The sequence below is a fragment of the Lucilia sericata genome, unplaced genomic scaffold (genome assembly GCF_015586225.1).
Source record: "Lucilia sericata isolate MDLA Ls3-8-SP2 unplaced genomic scaffold, ASM1558622v1 Contig000301F_arrow, whole genome shotgun sequence".
Taxonomy (NCBI): Eukaryota; Metazoa; Arthropoda; class Insecta; order Diptera; family Calliphoridae; genus Lucilia; species Lucilia sericata.
The window spans coordinates 126,843-150,443 of record NW_023994326.1 but is presented as its reverse complement, the minus strand read 5'-3'; the positions used below and the strand labels follow the sequence as shown (position 1 = coordinate 150,443).

At 30.5% G+C, this 23,601-nt stretch overlaps 1 protein-coding gene across 1 annotated transcript in view; it reads right to left on the bottom strand.

The window, feature by feature from the left end:
* Positions 1-1,583: 1,583 nt before the first annotated feature.
* Positions 1,584-23,601, bottom strand: part of LOC119603400 — a 66,507-nt gene continuing 44,489 nt past the window's right edge. Inside the window, exon 3 of the mRNA XM_037955418.1 lies at positions 1,584-1,627. Within this exon, the coding sequence (XP_037811346.1) occupies positions 1,584-1,627 (44 nt within the window). The remainder of the gene's footprint in view (positions 1,628-23,601) is intronic.

Below are 23,601 nucleotides of genomic sequence, written 5' to 3'. Positions count from 1 at the left end.
GACAATGGGAGTCAATTTACATCTAAGGACTTCGCTGAAATGTGTAGGATTTATGGTATTCGTCAAACATTTAGTGGATCCTATGCACCTCAGAGTAATGCCTCTGAAAGGGTAAATAGGTCGATATTGGCTGCAATTCGATCATATGTTTGTGAAAATCAAACGGTATGGGATGAGAACATTTGTCAGATTAATCAATCCCTTCGAAGCTCGGTACATTCTTCAATAGGAATATCTCCATATTTTGCTTTATTTGGTAGAAATATGATTTTACATGGTTCTGCATACAACATCCTTAGGAATTTGGAGAATGTCAATGACGGGGAGATTGAGATTATTGGCCAACCAGATCAGATGAAACTTATTAATGACTCGATACTGAAAAACTTGGAAAAGACCTATAAAAAGACCGAACGTACATACAACTTAAGAGGTTGTCGAAATGTAAGGTATGAGCCTGGTCAGGAAGTTTACAGAAAGAATTTCCAACAGAGTGATTTTTCTAGACAATTTAATGCTAAATTGGCCCCAAAGTACGTTAAGGCCCGAATAGAATCAACGTTAGGAAACTGCTTATACAGATTGACTGATTTGAATGGTAAATTTATAGGTGTATTTCATGGAAAGGATCTTAAACAATAAGGATATAATTTCGCCCGGCTATTATCGTGGGTCGTGCCACACGTAGGAACATGTATTTTAATGGCACAGAGTCCCAAAACATTTCCCTTTACATGGAATTTTTGAAAATGTTTTGGTTTGTTGGGGTCTAATTTTTAACTTGTTCATAAATATTCGTTACTTTTTCAATTTTAAATTTAAATTCAAATATTTTTAGATTTTCCAATTGAGTAACCTTTTATTTTTTTTGTCTTCTTACAATTTTGAACATTTGAAAATTTTCAACTAAGTAGTCTTTGATTTTTTTTTATTTTCAAATTTTAGTTTAAATATTTTTAAGGTTTTTCACTCAGTTGGCTTTGACTTTGTTATTTTGAAATTTAAATTTTAGTTTGAATATTTTTCTTTATTTTTAATCATGTTAGCTTTGATTTATGTTTTTATTTTAAAATTTGAATTTGAATTCAAATTTGGAAAAGGTAGAATCAACTGAGTTGGCTTAGATTTTTTCCTATTTAAATTTTAAATTTCAATTTGAATAATATTTCTATTTTTAATTAAGTGTGCCTTGCTTTTTACCCAAATTCAAATTATAATTCGAATATTTTTGATTAAGTTAGCATTGACTTTGCTTCAAATTTAAATTGCAATTCAAATATGTTTATTTTTATTTCAATCAAATTACCTTTGATTTTTGGGAATTCATAAAATGCTTTGGTATACTGTTTTGAAATTTGAAAATGAAATTTGAAATGTTTTAATATTTGAAAATTTTAATCTAGTTAGCTTTTTGGTTTTTTTGTTGAAAATAATGTAGAAAAATTGTATGTAGGTAAATTGTTATTTTTGAAATTTGAAATTTGAAAATTATATGTGATTGTAGTTTAGGAAATTATTTTTTCATCACGTAGGCTATGGTTTTGGAAATTTTGATTGTTAGATAGTTTTAGGTTTGTAGGAAATTATTCATTATAGTTTTGATTGTTAAATTGTTCGGTTGAAAAGTCTAAAAATAATAGTGTGGAGTGTAAAAATATTGTGCCTTGAAAATAGAGTAAAAGGATATTCTTAGTAAATTAAAAGTGAAAAATGGACGAATTTGAAAGGATAATTAAAATAGACACTATGAAAGGAATATTTTGGCAGGACATGTTCAGCCAGTGAAGTTAAACGGATATTTTAATAAACGGATAAGGATTATTTTAATAGACATGTGGATAATTAGTGGAGGAAAAAAAAAACAAAAACAAGTTAGAGTGCTATATTCGGCTGAGCCGAATCTTAAATACCCTCCACCAGCAACTTTTGTATTAATACATTTCTAATTAATAAAATATTTGTAGAAATAAGTTTTCTCATGTCATAAATAGAAAAAACCCAAGATTTAAACATCTTAAATCTACTACAATTCCAAGATTTATTGAACATTAGAAACGCCACTTCCTTTTAAATTTTTATAGCGCCCTAAGATATGCTTTAGCGATATCTAGTATTTGCATGTGTGTGAAAGATTTAAGGATTTTCAAAATACATACATATATATAATTTTGTTCTACACAAATTTATAATGCAAATAGTTAAATACGGTTAAATCGCTTTTAGGGGCAGGACCTAGTATGAGAAATATGACCAAATATAGACCGATCGTGAAAAATTTTTGAAATAACATTAAGTGCTTTTTGCATTACAAAATAGTATTTATGAACAAAAATAGTATTTTTTTATATCATTATTTGGTAATGAGTTATGTGCCTTTAAGTGTTTTTCTGAAAGGGACCTTGTATGGGAGCTATGATCAATTATGGATCGATAGGAAAACAATTTCACAGTAATATTTCTCTGTATATGAGCAATATTTCTGCCAAACTTTATATGGATATCTTAATTTAGTAATGAGTTATGCGCGTTTAAGTGATTTTCGGGAGGGGACCTTGTATGGGAGCTATGACCAATTATGGACCGATCGGAAAAAAATTTCACGGTAATATTTCTATGCATGTGGGCAATACTTACACCAAATTTTATATGGATATCTTAATTTAGTTATGAGTTATGCGCGTTTAAGTGATTTTCGGGAGGGGACCTTGTATGGGAGCTATGACCAATTATGGACCGATCGGAAAAAAATTTCACGGTAATATTTCTATGCATGTGGGCAATACTTACACCAAATTTTATATGGATATCTTAATTTAGTTATGAGTTATGCGCGTTTAAGTGATTTTCGGGAGGGGACCTTGTATGGGAGCTATGACCAATTATGGACCGATCGGAAAAAAATTTCACGGTAATATTTCTGTGCATATGGACAATACTTATACCAAATTTTATATGGATATCTTTATTTTGTAATGAGTTATGTGCGTTTAAGTGAGTTTCGGGAGGGGACCTTGTATGGGAGCTATGACCAATTATGGACCGATCGGAAAAAAATTTCACAGCAATATTTCTATGCATGTGGGCAATACTTACACCAAATTTTATATGGATATCTTAATTAAGTTATGAGTTATGCGCGTTTAAGTGATTTTCGGGAGGGGACCTTGTATGGGAGCTATGACCAATTATGGACCGATCGGAAAAAAATTTCACGGTAATATTTCTATGCATGTGGGCAATACTTACACCAAATTTTATATGGATATCTTAATTTAGTTATGAGTTATGCGCGTTTAAGTGATTTTCGGGAGGGGACCTTGTATGGGAGCTATGACCAATTATGGACCGATCGGAAAAAAATTTCACGGTAATATTTCTATGCATGTGAGCAATACTTGTACCAAATTTTATATGGATATCTTAATTTAGTTATGAGTTATGCGCGTTTAAGTGATTTTCGGGAGGGGACCTTGTATGGGAGCTATGACCAATTATGGACCGATCGGAAAAAAATTTCACGGTAATATTTCTATGCATGTGAGCAATACTTGTACCAAATTTTATATGGATATCTTAATTTAGTTATGAGTTATGCGCGTTTAAGTGATTTTCGGGAGGGGACCTTGTATGGGAGCTATGACCAATTATGGACCGATCGGAAAAAAATTTCACGGTAATATTTCTATGCATGTGGGCAATACTTGTACCAAATTTTATATAGATATCTTAATTTAGTAATGAGTTATGCGCGTTTAAGTGATTTTCGGGAGGGGACCTTGTATGGGAGCTATGTCCAATTATGGACCGATCCATAAAATTTTTCCTCTGGAAGAATTCTATTGACATAAGATTTTAATTTGTGAAATTTTGTGAAGATATCGACATTGTGGCGGAAGTTATTAACAAAAAACCCATTTTCCGGGAATTTGTACTTTTGTATGGGAGGTATATGAAATTGTGGACCGATTCTGGCAATTTTCAGCAGGGATCAAGATCTTGTGCAGAAACGAATATATGGTGATTTCCATGAAATTATCTTGCATAGTTTTCGAGAAAATTATATCATAATGTGTAAAAAATGCTTATTTTTTTCCGAGGTTGTTTTAAATTTTGATTCATAACTTTTCCCGGTGTGAACCGATTTTGCCCATTTGCAATACCAAACAACTTAGGAAAATGAAGAACATTTTGGGTGAATTTGGTTAAACTCTATTGCTTCGTTTTATCGTGAGCGTGTTTTACATAGACAGACGGACAGACGGACAGACGGACATAGCTAAATCGACTCAGAATTTGATAAGGACCCAGAATATATATACTTTGTTGGGTCTCAGATGAATATTTCTTGGTGTTACACACGGAATGACAAAGTTATATATACCCTCTATCACCACTGATGGTGGTGGAGGGTATAAAAAAGGAATATGAGTGAACTTTGTAATGAAAAGAAATACATGTCAATATATTTGAATGAAAACATATTTAATTGAAAATTTAATTATCAAAACCTAACAAGATAAATGTGAATATAAAATGTTTGAATTTTTCAAATGAAAACTAACGTTGAGAAGGAAATGAAAATGGCAGAGAGGAAAGAAAACTTATTTGAAAATTAAAATTCTTCAAAATTTAAGAATTAATTAAAATGAAACAAAAGAACAGTGATAAAAATTGCATGCATTATTCCTATTTTTGTGCATATAAATCAAAATTTATTTCAATGTAATTAAACATACTAATTTGAGTATAATCGCATGATTTAATGAAAATTTATCAATATTGCTAAATAAATACGTGAAGGAAAATAAACCAACAAATAAAAGAGTAAACCAAGAGGTGTGCCTTATTTCTGAGAATTTTGGATCAAATGTAAAGCTAACCTGTGACTAACTTGTGAAGATTGAATGAACGTGTATATTTAAATGCTGTTAAAATAATAATTAATCATATTTTAAATGTTGATATCTAAAAGTTTTTTTTTTTTTTTTGTTAAATTTTGTTTTGTTATAAATTTGAATAATTCATATTTAATTATTTTGTTTTTAAATTTAAAAATTCTAATTGAATTGATTTTCTTAATTTGAAAATGTTTTTATTTTGTTTAACTTATTAATTAATGTAAAGAAAAAAATATTTATTGTTCTATAAGCCATTGTCTTTGTGATGCGGATATGTACATGTCGTCGTTGCAGTCAATGTATGTAAGTTTTTCTTTGTAAATTTTTAATTTTCTCTTAATTTTTTTTGGTAAATAACTTTTTGAATTTCTTAGTTGTTATAAGATAAATATGGAAACAACTTTGATCTTTAATAAGTTTTGTATATTAATTTTTAGTTATTTTTATTTAAATTAAATAAATGAATTGTCTGTTAATTTTGAATATTTAAAAGAAAATATGGTGCATTAAATCTTTTTATTTGAGTTGTGGAGATGAAGTAGGATAGATGGATTAGAATTGCAGCAAAGTAAGTTTATTAATTAGGGATTGTATTTTAGACAATTAAAATATGATCATGGTGGTATATTTACCAAAAGGGAGGGCAATTAATATGGGTGTTAACATCAAAACCCAATCAGATATTCAGGTTTTTCAGACAATAGTAACTCATTGATCAGAACCCAAAGAACGTAAGGCAATGACGTTACATATGCTATCACAATAAGGATTTTGGATGTGAAGCTGAGTGGCATTTTTTCACAACCAGTCATGGTAAAAGTCCTAGTGATGGACTTGGAGGCACTGCGAAAAGAGAGTCTCGTAGAGCAAGCCTACAACGACCGCTTGAATTTCAAGCCTTGAAAACCAAATAACAACACCATTATTTTTATTTGACCAAATAACAACACCATTATTTTTATTTGACTGGTGTCAAAAAAAACCAAAAAAAAAATTTAATTTTATCTACCTTACTGAAGTTGATTATAAAGAAGAAGGAGATTTTCTAAAAAATCGGTTTTTTGGATTAAGGACTATCCCATGCACTCAAAAATACCATTGTTTTATACCAATAGATACTAATAAAATAAAGGTTAAAATTTTCTCAGATGATGTAGCTTTTTCCATTGAGAAAATTTATCTTTAATAAAACAACCTTAGATATATTTTTTATTTCAATAACAAAAGGAAGTATATAAACACTGCAAGCAGTGGATATAGTTCTGTATAACATTTAACAATTTTTACATTTGAAGAATTCACTGTTAATAGTATGTATATATCCCACCTTATACATATTTAAATTGACATTTCATTTAAATACCAACAGCGGTCTAAAAGTTATCGCTTTAGACCACACACTTACATTTTTAGTTGCTTGAGTTTTAATATAAACTTATAAACATATATTTCTTATGTTATTTTGTATAAAAATTTAGTTTAAAAAACTTGATTTATATTATGTTTTGGTTAATAACTTCTAAACTAAACGAGTTTCCATCGATTTGTTTTTGGTAGGATATAGAGGAGAGTTCAAGTGTCATTCTACCATGTTCTTTTTTAATTTTTAACACGGGGCTGACTGATATATTTTTACATTGAATTTTACACTTTGAAATTTGACCTTTAACCTTTTGGAAGTAAAATATTTTATTTACGCGATATTAAAGACAATCGGCTGTATTTATAAAAACTTATTTTAGGTTTATTAAACAATTTTAGGCAAAATTCAGGAAAATCGTATTTATAAACGTGAAATAGCTTAAAACACCTTCAATAAACCGTTGACAATTAGAAGAATTTTATTGTAGGCTCGACCCTTCTTTAAGCCAACAATAGGTTGATTTTTAACAATATTTTTCTCAGATAAAGATTTTTCCGGTAATTTTAGGTTGATTGCGAAAACTAATTATGGTTTCTTTTAAAATAAAATCTAAAAATTCTAATTTTAACTTTTACAAATTTGTAAATAAAATCCCAGAAAATTTTTAAACGATTACATTTTGAGGAAAAAACTCAAATCTAGGCATTATTGGATTAATGCATGAATATTTGACAATATTCCAATTGTCCAGCACTATTTTTAGGCAATTTGGAAGTGCCCGTCTGCCAACCAAATGATGGACAAAATCATTTGATTTGGCTTTTTCAAAGTTTGTTGGTTAAATATAATGCCATAAAGTAATTAACCATGTAAATTATATTGATTAGTGTTATACTAATGCAAAATATATTCGCCGGCATTAAAATTAGTCAAATATCAAAGAAATTTATCAATATTTGCAAAAATTTATCAAAAATTGCAAGGAAAATAAGTAAAAATAAGAAAATGTGTCATAGTGATGTATATTTTGTCTCAAAATATCCGTTATTCGGATACTTTTAATAATAATTAGAAATTATATCTTATATTTATACATCTGAACTAAATAGACATTTATTAAAGCCATATATATATTTATTTTTCTTAAAAAGTTTGTTTTTATTGTCAAAAATCTATTATAAACAAAAATATGAAATTAAGAAAACCGAATCAACGAATATTTTATCCTAATTGTACGCAGCACTAACACATAAAATGACAGCCATATTGTACAGTGCTGCCAACTTAAACATAAATCAGCACAATAGTTAATATACGTTTATTATTTGTTTATGAATATCACAATTTTATTAATGGTTTTTAAGGCTAAAGTGTGCCTTAACTATTGAGTGCATTAAAAGAAAAATAAGATTTTTTTATAAATACAAGCGAATATCTTTGGCTTTAAAATGAAATCAAAAATTATTCTGTATTTTAAGAAGTTTCAAAGTTATGAGTAATTATGTGTATTATTGTATATATACTTTTATATACAATTTTAACATATTTTTAAATTTTCAAAGCGCGATATTTTTGGACTGGAATGAGATTTCGATCAAAAAGTCATGGATTTGAGGAACACTTTCAAACCATAATATGTGTGCGAAATTTCATTAAAATCGGAAATGGTAAATCCGAAAATTGATATTTTCTGTCCGTTTTGATATGGATTCTCCCATTAACGTTCATAACTGACTAAAAGAAGCAGCTATAGCGATGAAATTCAACATAAACATATTTTTTAGGAATCTTAGTATCATTGTAAAATTTTATAAGGATCAGTCCATAATTGACCCTATCCCCCATATAAGGTCCCCCTCAGAAAATGACATTAACGCTCATAACTGACTAAAAAAAGCAGCTATAGCAATGAAATTCGACATAAACATATTTTTTAGGAACTTTTGTATTGTAAAATTTTATAAGGATCGGTCCATAATTGACCCTATCCCCCATATAAGGTCCCCCCTCAGAAAACGACATTAACGCTCATAACTGACTAAAAAAAGCAGCTATAGCGATGAAATTCGACTTAAACATATTTTTTTGGAACCTTAATATCATTGTAAAATTTTATAAGAATCGGTTCATAATTGACCCTATCCCCCATATAAGGTCCCGCTCAGAAAATTACATTAACGCTCATAAATGACTAAAAAAGCATCTATAGCCATGAAATTCGACATAAACATATTTTTTAGGAACCTTTATATCATTGTAAAATTTTATAAGGATCGGTCCATAATTGACCCTTCCCCCCATATAAGGTCCCCTTCAGAAAATGACTTTAACGCTCATAACTGTCCAAAAGAAGCATCTATAGCGATGAAATTCGAGACGAACATATGTTATAGGAACCTAAATCGCTTTGTAAAATTTTATAAGTATCGGTTCATAATTGACCCTACTCCCCATATAAGGTCCCCTTCAGAAAAATACTTTGACGCTCAGAATGGTCTAAAATAAGCATCTATAGAAATTCGACACGAACATATTTTATAGAAACTTTAATATCATTGTAAAATTTTATAAGGATCGGTCCATAATTGACCCCCCATATAAGGTCCCCTTCAGAAAATGGCTTTAAGGTTCATAATTGTCTAAAAGAAGCATCTATAGCGATGAAATTTGACATAAACTTATTCTATAGGAACCTAAATCGCTTTGTAAAATTTTATAACGATCGGTCCATAATTTATCCTACCCCCATAAACGGTTCCCTTCGGAAAATGGCTTTAACGCTCATTACTAGCCTAAACTAAAATCGTTATAGAAGATTTGACGAGGATCGGTCCATAATTGACCAAACGTAGTATGTCCATATATAAAAATATAAAAATCTTTGTATTTGGATGAAAAACAAAAAAATGGCACGAGTTTAAAATTTTACATGTCGTAGGTACCCTACTTTGAGCCGCCACAGCGCCGTCCCTGGGGCATCTTCAAAACTTAAACTTGAATACTCCTTGGCTACGCTCACACCAAATTTTATACCGATCGGATCAGCCGTTTAGAAATGCCAGATTTATTTCCAAAAAATTTCGATTCTGCCCCACTGTGTTATGTTTGTCAAAGATTTTTTCTAGAAAGTCAACCAGATAGTGAGATATTTCACAAAATTTGGCAATTTACTGAGCAGTTGATTTTCTAGAAACAGTCTTATAATCAGTTACAAATTTAACATAAAATTCAAAGATTTCACAAAATCTCTATAAAAAGCAGAATATATTGCAAATTTATAAAAACTCAAATGCATAGTGAAATATTTCACAAAATCTTCTATATAATATATAGAATTTCTTTTATAAGTAATTTCTTTTATAAAGTCACCCAAATAGTGAAATATTTCACAAAATCTTGCAATTTATGGAACAGTCTAGAAACAGTCTTACAATCGGTTAGAAATTAAAAAAATGTAAAGATTTCTCAAAATCTCTATAGAAAGTAGAAATATCTTGCAAATTTCTAAAAAGTCAACTGAATAGTCATATATTTCACAAAAGTAGAAATATCTTGAAAATATCGATAAAGTCAACTGAATAATGAAATCTTGTAATTTACTGAACAGTTCTAAAAAGTCAACTGAATAGTGAAATATTTCACAAAATCTTCTAATTTTGTCCAAGTTTTTCTAGAAAGTCAACCAAATAGTGATAGATTTCACAAAATATAAAGTCTTGCAATTTACTGAAGTCAACTTATTTCATTTCTTTTATAAACTCACCCAAATAGTGAAATATTTCACAAAATCTTTCAATTTAATGAACAGTCTAGAACGTCTTACAATAGTTACAAATTTAAAAAAAATGCAAAGATTTCACAAAATCTCTATAAAAAGTAGAAATATCTTGAAAATTTGTAAAAAGTCAACTGAATAGTCATATATTTCACAAAAGTAGAAATATCTTGAAAATGTCTAAAACGTCAACTGAGTAATGGAATTTTGTAATTTACTGAACAGTTGAGTTTTAGGACATTTTTCTAAAAAGTCAACTGAATAGTGAAAATCTTCTAATTTTGTCAAAGTTTTTCAAGAAAGTTAACCAAATAGTGAGAGATTTCACACTATTTGGTGAAAATCTCTATAAAAAGTAGAAATATCCAGCAAATTTCTAAAAGTCGACGGAATAGTGAAATTTTTCACAAAAGTAGAAATATTTTGTAAATTTCAAAAAAGTCAACGAACAGTCTAGAAACAGTTACAATAAGTTACAAATTTAACAAAATGCAAATATTTTTCAAAATCTCTATAAAAGTATCTTGCAAATTTGTAAAAAGGTGAAATATTTCACAAAATTTCACAAATAGTGAAATATTTCACAAAATCTTCTAATTTGTCAACGATTTTTTCTACAAAGTCAGCCAAATAATAAAATATTTCATAAAATATTGCAATTTACTGAAGTCAAAAAGTAGAAATATCTTGCAAATTTCTAAAAAGTCAACTAGTCATATATTTCACAAAAGTAGAGATATCTTGAACATTTATAAAAAGTTAACTGAATAATGAAATTAACGGAATAATGAAATTTTACATGAAGAACTTTGACATTCATGTGAACATTTAGATAATAACGGGCGGACTTTCAATGGGGAGCTTGGCACCACATATATGAATTAAATACAAATTTTTCATAGATAGATAGAAATTGGCGAACTTGCAATAATTTGCTTGGCATCTCTCATATGTAACATATTGTTAATCTGGAAAACTATTATAGTTAGAATTTTCAAAATCGTTAAGTGGGTTTTTTATTTAATCAGTTTAAACGGATAAACTGATTTTCTTGAAATTTTCACAGCGTATTCCTGTATGTCTGGAATAGGTAATAGGTTACTTTTTATTTTGAAATTTCAAGTGGGCGAGGTGCCACGCCCATATTAGAAAATATTAAATCCGTATATTTGAGATAATATAACAGTTAGAGTTCTCAAATTTTGTCGGAGCTGCTTTAGTGTCAATATGATTATTTATGACAAAAAGTAGGCGGACTAGCATTAGGGGGCGTGGCACCTCCCATATAAATTAAAAACAAAAATTCGTTTATCTTAGAAACAATTACAGTTAGAATCTTAAAATTTTGCACAAATAACTTTAACATCCATGTTAACATTTTGGGAAATAAATTGGCGGACTACCCATGAGGGGAGCGGCACCTCCCATATTAATTAAATGCAAAAATTCGTTCATCTGGGAAACTAATAGAACTAAATTCTTCAACTTTTGCACTAAGAACTTAAATATTCGTCTGAACATTTTGGATGAAAAAGATCGGACTTCCATCTGGGTGGGCTTGGAGCCCTCATATGAATTAAATAGAAAAATTCGTATATCTGAGAAACTATTAGATGTAGAATCTTTAAATATTACATGAAGTACTTTGACATTAATGTGAACATTTAGGGAATAATTGGCGGACTTTAAATGGGGGACTTGGCACTTCCCATATTAATTAAATACAAAAATTCATTTATCTGGGAAACTAATAGAACTAGATTCTTCAAATTTTGCATAAATTACTTTAATATTCAACTGAACATTTTGGGGGAAAACGAGCGGACTTTCATATGGGGGGCGTGGAGCCCCCATATGAATTAATTAGAAGAAATCGTATATCTGAGAAACTATTAGAGATAGAATCTTCAAATTTTACTTGAAAAACTTTGACATTCATCTGAACAATTAGAGTATAACGGGCGGACTTTCAATAGGGAACTTGACAACTCCCATGTGACTTAAATATAAAATTTCGTTTATCTGGGAAACTAATAGAACTAGATTCTTCAAGTTTTGCAGAAATTACTTCAACAATCATCTGAATATTTTGGAGGAAAAAGATCGGACTTTCATCTGAGGAGCTTGAAGCCCCCATATGAATGAAATAGAATAATTGTATATCTGGAAACTACTAGAGCTAGAATCTTAAAATTTTACATAAAAAACTCTGACATTCATGTGAACATTTAGAGAATAACGGGCGAGCTTTCAATTGGGGGCTTCTTATATCTTGGAAGCTATTATATTATTCAAATTTTTCATAGATAGATACAAATTGGCGAACTTTCAGTAATTGCTTGGCATCTCTAATATGTAACATATTGTAAATCTAGAGAACTATTGCAGTTTGAATCTTCAAAATCGTTAATTGGGTTTTTTATTTATACTGCTTTTAGGGTAGCAAAGCACACAGGGTAAAGCTAGTTTAACATAAAATTCAAAGATTTCACAAAATCTCAATAAAAAGTAGAAATATCTTCCAAATTTGTAAAAAGTCAACTGAATAGTCATATATTTCACAAAAGTAAAAATATATTGAAAATGTCTAAAAAGTCAACTGAATAATGAAATATTGTAATTTACTGAACAGTTGAGTTTTAGGACATTTTTCTAAGAAGTCAACTGAATAGTAAAAATCTTAAAATTTTGTCCAAGTTATTCTATAAAATCAAACAAATAGTGATAGATTTCACAATATCTCTATAAAAAGTAGAAATATCTAGCAAATTTCTAAAAGTCGACTGAATAGTGAAATATTTCACAAAAGTAGAAATATTTTGCAAATTTCTAAAAAGTCAACGAATTGTGACATATTTCAAAAAATCTTGAAATTTACTGAGCTGTTGATTTTTATAACATTTTTCTAATTTTGTCAACGATTTTTTCTATAAAGTCAACCAAATAGTGAAATATGTCACAAAATCTTGCAATATAATGAACAGTTGATTTTCTAGAAACAGGCCACAGTGGGGCAGAATGGAAATTTTTTGGAAATAAATCTGGCATTTCTAAACGGCTGATCCGATCGGGATAAAATTTGGTGTGAGCGTAGCCAAGGAGTATTCGAGTTTAAGTTTTGAAGATGAACCCTGCAGATGCTCCAGGGACGGCGCTGTGGCGGCTCAAAGTAGGGTACCTACGACATGTAAAATTTTTAAACTCGTGCCATTTTTTTGTTTTTCACCCAAATACAAAGATTTTTATATATTTGAAAGCGCTCGACGAGATCTTGAAAAAACATGCTTGGACATACTACTTATCTCTTATAATATCCGAGTTATAGGCATATAAAAATTTAGTGATACAAAATTTACCATACCTTGGTCCGCCTTTTTTTGAATACCGGGCGTAATTTTAGACCAAATGGACTCAATTTTTTCTTGTTAGTTAGACAACAAAATTTCCAATAATATACAAAAAATTTCAGATCAATATTGTTTACAGATCCAAAAATATACGTTTTTTAATTTAAAAATTCAAAAAATTTTAGATTTTTGGCATTTTTTTGCCAAAAATGTGTCTTAACTCTTTTATTAATAAAATAAAATTTTTATTAAGAACATATAACAATTTTATAGTTTTCTAAAAGGTATCTTTACGCAGAACGCTTTGGCGTAAAAAACTTGTCCTATTTTTTGAAAATGTTGCCACTGCGTCCTTCCGAATATGACCTATTTTTTATCAAAACTTCAACTTTGGGCGACATGTTCTAAAATCCCAAAGCTGGGATCAGAAAACTGAAAGCAGTTTTGGAAACCTCAATATGTTTTCTATTTACTCCAAAAGTATTTTCCCAGCCCTGAAAGAAATGTGGACCCTATGGGCAAAAAAGTAAAAAATCCCATTTTTGGGATTTTCATTCCTATTTTTGGGAATTGCGGGATGCCCTTTGACCTTTTCAATTTTTTTTTTGCATTTTCTTATTTGAAATGACAAATTTAACAAGCGTTGAAAATTTCATTGAGTTTTGTTCATAAATAAAGATTTTGTCATATATTACATATTTGTTTAATTTCTAAAACTATGATTTATATCAAAATTTTAATAGGATCGCAGATAGCTACAACAATTTAGTCCATATTTATCCCTTAATATCATTTTTTAGTTAGATATGGAAATTCTCGACCCTTTACAAAAAATTTCAAGCCAATATCTCAATTACATTCAAAAATATGTTCATTTAAACCTGTGTCCTTTAATTTCATCTTTTTCATATTTTAGTATTAAGTATGACAGAACATACATTTGGTGTTGAATAAAATATTTGGACAATTTTTAAAAATTATTTAGTTAATTATTTTATTATAATATTGTATATAAAATAAAAAAATTATAATTTTATTATGAGCCACGCACAACAACACCTAAATCACCCCACACAAATTACCTTTCCCGCCCACCGAAATATAAAACACAATTTAATACAATATCATCAGTTAGTATAATAGCTTTTTTTATTTGAACTGTTTATCTTAAACATAATACAATTAATTCTTACAACCTACTTATATAGTTAATTCCTAACACTACTTATTTTCTATAAAATAATCTGTCATATCGGTATACATATCCAGAAGGTAATATAAGTCCTTTAAATCTTCCTTGTTTTGAGATGATAGAGTTTCATAACAAATCCATCTTTTTCGCATAGTTGAAAGAACAGGATCAGAAGATAGAAGTAAACTATTAAAAATATCTTCATTCTGTGATTGCCTGGAGCATTTTCTTGAGCTGAATAGTTGAACATGCTTAAAATCTCGATTCCTCGCTTCCTGGGCTTCTTCTGTTAACTCTCCAAGTGGAAGAATATTCGATTCAATTATTATTTGACCATGACACAATACTTTGTGTACTGTTGGTGTTAGTTCCCTCCATGGATACAGAGATACAAGTAATTTAGAAATTTCAGATGTGTATTCCCCAAATCGATTTTCATTAATTTTAGTTTTAACTCTTCGAAGCAACTCCTTGTCGATTCCAGTTATTTTTGAAGTAATTTCAAAATCACGAAAAACCCTTCTCGACGTATTACCGTCATTTGTACTACCGCAACTTGAAAGTGGTTTGTCGATGTTTAATCCCATCTGAACTTTAAATTCTTCTTGGATTATGCTTTTTTCCGCAGCTCTCAGTTCTTTCAATTCTTCATTATTTTTTGTTGATTTAGTAGGATAGTTTGTTTTTTTTTTCCTGGATCGCCTTGTATGATGGTAATATATTGTGTCCTTTTTCATGCAGAGCTTTCCTTAATATTTGGTACTTATTTCGACTGAGACCCAGTTCCAACATAAGCGCTATTGCTTCCTCTTCAGTAAAATTTGATTATGATGTTGGAGTTGGTATACTTTCCACAATTCGCTTAAGTCGTTTTGGTGATGCATTAGGAAGAATAGTTGCAATATGTACGACATCCATATGTTGGTTTTCCTTTTTCAGCATTTCGTTAAATGTATCAGCAATTTCCTCATTTGAGATTGAAAAAAGTTTTTGTGTGACCCTCTTTTTTTTTACCTTGAACATAAGTCTTCGTATGACTTGCAAGGCGCTCCTGTTGATGTGTTGTAAGTTGAGATTTCCGTAGTAGTTTCCATCCAACTACAAAATTTTAATCGAAATTTCTTTTGATTTCCATCCACAGACTTACTTTTTACATCAAAAAGTTTTAAAAAGTTTTCAATTTTTGATATGCCTGTTTTGTCTACTTTTCTACTATATGTAGTTTTTATATAATTTGAAATGTCTTCAATTCTTTCTGGCCCTTTTGAAGATATACTCCATAAAACGGAACACAACTCTTCATACTTTAATGTAATCTTCATTGTAGATTTATTAAATATGGTACTTAAAATCTGAGAAGTTTACTTATATACCAATTCTTGTCATTTCCGATACAGCTATTCCAAAGTAAAAAATTACGAATTGTCTACCTATTAACATTTAGGACTATATTACTATAACCTGTACTTCAGTCATTGATATTTCTTATTAGTGAATGAATCGAAATTATCATTACCTGTATATTTTTACCTACATGATCATAAATGAAACAGAACGAAATGATCTGTCGAAAAAATTTAGGTAAAAAATGGTTATAAATTTTTGAAAATTCAAGCATAATAGGACCTTTCAATTATAAGGATAAGCAAACAAATAGAAAATAGGTAAATATAAGATTTAAATATGTGCTGTCATACTTAATACTAAAATATGAAAAAGATGAAATTAAAGGACACAGGTTTAAATGAACATATTTTTGAATGTAATTGAGATATTGGCTTGAAATTTTTTGTAAAGGGTCGAGAATTTCCATATCTAACTAAAAAATGATATTAAGGGATAAATATGGACTAAATTGTTGTAGCTATCTGCGATCCTATTAAAATTTTGATATAAATCATAGTTTTAGAAATTAAACAAATATGTAATATATGACAAAATCTTTATTTATGAACAAAACTCAATGAAATTTTCAACGCTTGTTAAATTTGTCATTTCAAATAAGAATATGCAAAAAAAAAATTGAAAAGGTCAAAGGGCATCCCGCAATTCCCAAAAATAGGAATGAAAATCCCAAAAATGGGATTTTTTACTTTTTTGCCCATAGGGTCCACATTTCTTTCAGGGCTGGGAAAATACTTTTGGAGTAAATAGAAAACATATTGAGGTTTCCAAAACTGCTTTCAGTTTTCTGATCCCAGCTTTGGGATTTTAGAACATGTCGCCCAAAGTTGAAGTTTTGATAAAAGATAGGTCATATTCGGAAGGACGCAGTGGCAACATTTTCAAAAAATAGGACAAGTTTTTTACGCCAAAGCGTTCTGCGTAAAGATACCTTTTAGAAAACTATAAAATTGTTATATGTTCTTAATAAAAATTTTATTTTATTAATAAAAGAGTTAAGACACATTTTTGGCAAAAAAACGCCAAAAATCTAAAATTTTTTGAATTTTTAAATTAAAAAACGTATATTTTTGGATCTGTAAACGATATTGATCTGAAATTTTTTGTATATTATTGGAAATTTTGTTGTCTAACTAACAAGAAAAAATTGAGTCCATTTGGTCCAAAATTACGCCCGGTATTCAAAAAAAGGCGGATCAAGGTATGGTAAATTTTGTATCACTAAATTTTTAAATGCCTATAACTCGGATATTATAAGAGATAAGTAGTATGTCCAAGCATGTTTTTTCAAGATCTCGTCGAGCGCTTTCACAAAATATAAAAATATTTGTATTTGGGTGAAAAACAAAAAAATGGCACGAGTTTAAAAATTTTACATGTCGTAGGTACCCTACTTTGAGCCGCCACAGCGCCGTCCCTGGGGCATCTGCAGGGTTCATCTTCAAAACTTAAACTCGAATACTCCTTGGCTTCGCTCACGCCAAATTTTATCCCGATCGGATCAGCCGTTTAGAAATGCCAGATTTATTTCCAAAAAATTTCCATTCTGCCCCACTGTGCAGGCTTACAATCAAAAAATTCAATGATTTCACATATTTGCAAATTTAAAAAAAGGCAACTGCATAGTGAAATATTTCACAAAATCTTACAATTTGTCAACGATTTTTTCTACAAAGTCAACCAAATAGTGAAATATTTCATAAAATCTTGCAATTTACTGAAGTCAAAAAGTAAAAATATCTTGCAAATTGGTAAAAAATCAACTGAATAGTCATATATTTCACAAAAGTATAAATATTTTGAAAATTTCTAAAAAGTCAACTGAATAATGAATTCTTGTAATTTACTAAACAGTTGAATTTGAGCACATTTTTCTAAAAAGTCAACTGAATAGTGAAATATTTCACAATATCTTCTACTTTTGTCCAAGTTTTTCTAGAAAGTCAAACAAATTGTGATAGATTTCACAAAATCTCTATAAAAAGTAGAAATATCTAGCAAATTTCTAAAAGTCGACTGAATAGTGAAATATTTCACAAAAGTAGAAATATTTTGCAAATTTCTAAAAATTTAACGAATTGCGACATATTTCAAAAAATCTTGAAATTACTGAGCAGTTGACTTTAGGAACATTTTTCAATTTTCAGCGATTTTTTGTAGAAAGTCAAACAAATATTGAAATATTTCACAAAATCTTGCAATCTACTAAACAGTCTAGAAACAGTCTTACAATCAGTTACCAATTTAACATAAAATTCAAAGATTTCACAAAATCTCTATAGAAAGTAGAAATATCTTGCAAATTTATAAAAAGTCTTCTAATTTGTCAACGATTTTTCTACAAGGTCAACCAAATGGTGAAATATTTCACGAAATTACATTCTGTTACAAATTTAAAAAAATGCAAAGATTTCTCAAAATCTCTATAAAAAGTAGAAATATCTTGCAAATTTATAAAAAGGCACTATATTTCACAAAAGCTTCAAATTTGTCAACTATTTTTTCTACAAAGATTAGAAGATTTTCACTATTCATTTGACTTTTTAGAAAAATGTCCTAAAACTCAACTGTTTAGTAAATTACAAGATTTCATTATTCAGTTGACTTTTTAGAAATTTTCAAGATATTTCCACTTTTGTGAAATATATGACTAGTCAGTTGCCTTTTTATAAATTTGCAAGATATTTCTACTTTTTATAGAGATTTTGAGAAATCTTTGAATTTTATGTTAAATTGGTAACTGATTGTAAGACTGTTTCTAGACTGTTCAGTAAATTGCAAGATTTTGTGAAATATTTCACTATTTGTTTAACCTTCTAGAAAAAAATCGCTGAAAATTGAAAAATGTTTTTAAAATCAACTGCTCAGTAATTTCAAGATTTTTTGAAATATGTCGCAATTCGCTAAATTTTTAGAAATTTGCAAAATATATTTATTTTTTTGAAATATTTCACTATTCAGTCGACTTTTAAAAATTTGCTAGATATTTCTACTTTTTATAGAGATTTTGTGAAATCTATCACTATTTGTTTGACTTTCTAGAAAAACTTGGACAAAATTAGAAGATATTGTGAAATATTTCACTATTCATTTGACTTTTTAGAAAAATGTCCTAAAATTCAACTGTTCAGTAAATTACAAGAATTCATTATTCAGTTGACTTTTTAGAAATGTTCAAGATATCTCTGCTTTTGTGAAATATATGACTATTCAGTTGACTTTTTATAGAGATTTTGAGAATTCGTTGCATTTTTTTTTTTTAATTTGTAACTGATTTTTAGAAAGCTTCTAGACTGTTCAGTAATTTCAAGATTTTTTGAAATATGTCGCAATTCGTTGACTTTTTTGAAATTTGCAAAATATTTCTACTTTTGTGAAATATTTCACTATTCAGTCGACTTTTCGAAATTTGCTAAATATTTCTACTTTTTGTGAAATCTTTGAATTTTATGTTAAATTGGTAACTGATTGTAAGTCTGTTTCTAGACTGTTCAGTAAATTGCAAGATTTTGTGAAATATTTCACTATTCAGTTGACTTTTAGAAATTTGCTAGATATTTCTACATTTTATAGAGACTTTGTGAAATCTATCACTATTTGGTTGACTTTCGAGAAAAACTTGGACAAAATTAGAAGATTTTCTCTATGCAGTTGACTTTATACAAAAATGTCCTAAAGCTCAACTGTTCAGTTAATTACAAGATTTCATTACTCAGTTGACTTTTTAGACATTTTCAAGACATTTCTACTTTTGTGAAATATATGACTATTCAGTTGACTTTTTATAGAGATTTTGAAAATTCGTTGCATTTTTTTTTTTTAGATTTGTAAACTGTTTCTAGACTGTTCAGTAAATTGCAAGATTTTGTGAAATTGTTCACTATTTGGTTAACTTACTAGAAAAAAACGTTAAAAATTGAAGAATGTTCTTAAAATCAACTGCTCACTAATTTCAAGAATTTTTTGAAATATGTCGCAATTTGTTGACTATTTCACTATTTGGTTGACTTTCTAGAAAAAATCTTTGAAACATTTAATTTTTTTTTACAAATTTTCAAGATATTTCTACTTTTGTGAAAAATATGACTATTCTGTTGACTATTTATTAATTTGTAATATATTTGTAGTTTTTATAGTGATTTTGAGAAATATTTACATTTTTTTAAATTTGTAACTGAATGTAAGACTGTTTCTAGACTGTTCAGTAAATTGCAAGATTTTATGAAATATTTCACTATTTGGTTGACTTTGTAGAAAAAATCGTTGACAAATTAAAAGATTTTGTGAAATATTTCACTATGCAGTTGACTTTTTATAAATTTGTAATATATTTCCACTTTTTATAGAGATTTTTATAGAGAAATCCTTGCATTTTTTTTAAATTTGTAACTGACTGTTCAGTAAATTGTAAGATTTTGTGAAATAAGTCTCTATTTAGTTGACTTCAGAAGATTTTGTGAAATATTTCACCATTTGGTTGACATTGTAGAAAAATTGTTGACAACTTAGAAGAATTTTTAAAAATTTGCAAGATATTTCTACTTTTTATAGAGATTTTGTGAAATCTTTGAATTTATTGTTAAATTGTAAGACTGTTTCTAGACTGTTCAGTAAATTGCAAGATTTTGTGGAATATTTCACTACTTGGTTGACTTTCTAGACTGCTCAGTAAATTGCAAGATTTTGTGAAATATTTCACTGTTCAGTTGACTTTTTAGAAAAATGTCCTAAAACTCAACTGTTCAGTAAATTACAATACAAGATTTCATTATTCAGTTGACCTTTTAGAAATTTGCTAGATATGTCTACTTTTTAAAGAGATTTTGAGAAATCTTTGCATTTTTTTTTAAATTTATTTTAAATTTAAATTTATAACTGATTGTAAGACTGTTTCTCTCGGGGGAGTTTTCCAGATTTTTCCTACCGAGCGCGTCCCCGGGTGGCGGATAGGGGGTGGTGATGGACCATCTGTCCTCTCCCAGCTTTAATTTCACTTAAGCTGAGGGAGGGCAGATTGTCCACCACCTGGGAATATTATATTCCCCGCGGACCAAAAAACTGGAAAAAAAAAAAAAAAAACAAATATGGAAAATAAAAATAAAAAGATAAAAGTTACGGTGCAGGGCCTAAATAACCCAGTACCGGCGGCAAGTGTTGATCTACTCGCGAGTCACGTGTCGTCGTCATCCTGCAATCGTGAGCAGAATACTACTACGGAGGTGGGTACCTTGGCCTCCGTGGCGGACAATGCGTCAAGTGTACAGCATGCCGCTGGCAAAAATATAGGGGTGAAAGAGAAGGATGTACTCGGAGAGAGCTCTAAGCTACCTCAGCCTTTAAATATAGGTGAGGGTTCCGACTCTGAATCCTCAGATGATAATAAAAATAATACCATTATAGCAAATCCCAAAAAGGATGAAGTAGAGCAAATGGTGAAAGAGGTGAGTGATAGCATAGCTAAACTACCTATTACTAAGAAAAGACTTTCTGGAGCACAGAGGAGGAAGTTGAAAAAGATGCTTCAGGAAATCATAGTTAGTCAATCCCACGACACTCCAAAGGAAAAATCGGACTCTCTCACAAGATCTGAGGCAAAAAGGATCAGGTCTCCCGAGGAGTTGACAACTGACAATAAACCTAAGAAGAAAAAGAGCTCCCCGTCTTCTAATACACAGTCGAAGCCAAGCCATACTTCACTCAAAGGAATCTCAAGTGAGAATCCTGCGAGTAGGGGTGACAACGCCAAGCCAGATATTCCGAAGACGAACACGTCGGCGAAATCAACCTCGAAGGTAAGGGAATCTAAAAAGAAGCCCCGAAAAACGAGGAAGGAGAAGCTAGATGGAGGAAAAGGAAAAGAGCCGCCATCTTACGCCAAAGTTGCCAGAAGTAGGCACCGGGACGATCTCTGCTATGCAGTTTACGATGCCGGTAATCCGACAGGCAAAATTCCAATAGACCAACAGAGTAAAATAGAAGACCTGGTCAACAATAAGATAGTGGACCATGCAATCGCTTCAAAGGGCATACAACCAATAGAGAGCGAGAGCTGCGAGTTCAGCATGGGCGTGATGTTGATGAGGTTGGCATCTCACCAATGTGTTAGCACCCTAAAGAACTTGGTGGAAAGTATCCCTCCTCCCTGGGACGGCGCTAGGCTGGGACTGGCAAAGAAGAGCGAGCTTCCGGTGCTCCTAAAGTCCACTGTCTACATAAAAGGATGGGGCAGTAAACTGGCTAATGAACGTATACTGGAAATTCTTGGAGGTCAAAATGCTGAGCTGGCCGTGGAAAAATGGGATGTCTTTTACAGGAAAGAAGAACATGAGGGAACTTTATTTGTAATAGGTATCGATCAGAAATCCATGGCTAGTCTTGCCAAGAATAAAGGTAGGGCTTACTTCGCCTCTAAATCTGTCATATTCAAAATTGGGAAGGTGCCGATTGGAAGGGCTGCTACAACAAGCCTCGAAAAGGACACTAAAAAACCTAAGACCACAGCATCAGTATCCACTACTGATAACGTTGAGGAGTCAAATCCTAAAATCGAGGAATTTACCATTAACTCGCCAGAAGAAAGTGTAGTTGCCCTTTCCAAAATTGGGAAGGCGCCGATTGAAAGGGCTGTCAAAACCGGCCCCGACAAGGACACTAAAACACCTAAGACAGTACCCAAAGCATCATTAGCAAGTACTAGCAACGTTGAGGAGTCAAATCCTAAAAGCGAGGAGGAAATCACTCACCCGCCAGAAGACAGAACAGCAATGCTCTCCAGAATTGGGAATGTGTCTATTAAAAATATTGCTATTCCTATGCCTGATAAGGACACCGCAGTGCCATCAACAGTACTCACATTAATAGCCACTTCAGGCTATCCGGAGGAGTCAAATCCAAAGAGCGAGGAGGTGACCACCAACTCGCTGGAAGACAGTTTAATGGATGACCATGATTGAGGTTATCCAAATAAACCTCCATCGGAGCGAGACAGCTACCAACGCTCTGATGGCTAAAATCAACACAGGTAAAATACATATAGCTTTAATCCAGGAACCTTGGACGATTCGCAACAAGGTTTCTGGATTAAATCACGTAAATTTCCAACTTTTCTACGCTGATACAGGATCTCGCCCGAGAACATGTATCTTATGTCACAAGAACTTATGTTTTCTCCTCTCAACAGGATTATCAACATCGGATGCAACGGTGCTGAAGCAAGGTCGTGGCAACATATTCCTTGCATCTATTTACCTGCCTTTCGATTCTCCGACACTACCACCAACGTCGGATCTGATGAAACTGGTTGAAGAGGCACAAAGGAAAAATAAGAAAATTGTAATAGGTTGTGATGCCAACTCGCATCATGTAGCTTGGGGTAGTACAAACACCAATCGCAGGGGACAAGCCCTCATGGATTTCTTTAATACTAAAGACTTGATAACATTGAACTTAGGTAATAAAGCTACCTTCGTCAATAGAATCAGAGAAGAAGTATTAGATATAACTATATGTTCAGAAGAGCTTATAAACGAAATTCAGGATTGGAGAGTTTCGGACGAGCACTCCTTTTCTGATCATCGGTACATAAGATTCAAAATACTAAGGCCACCACCAAAGCCGATAAA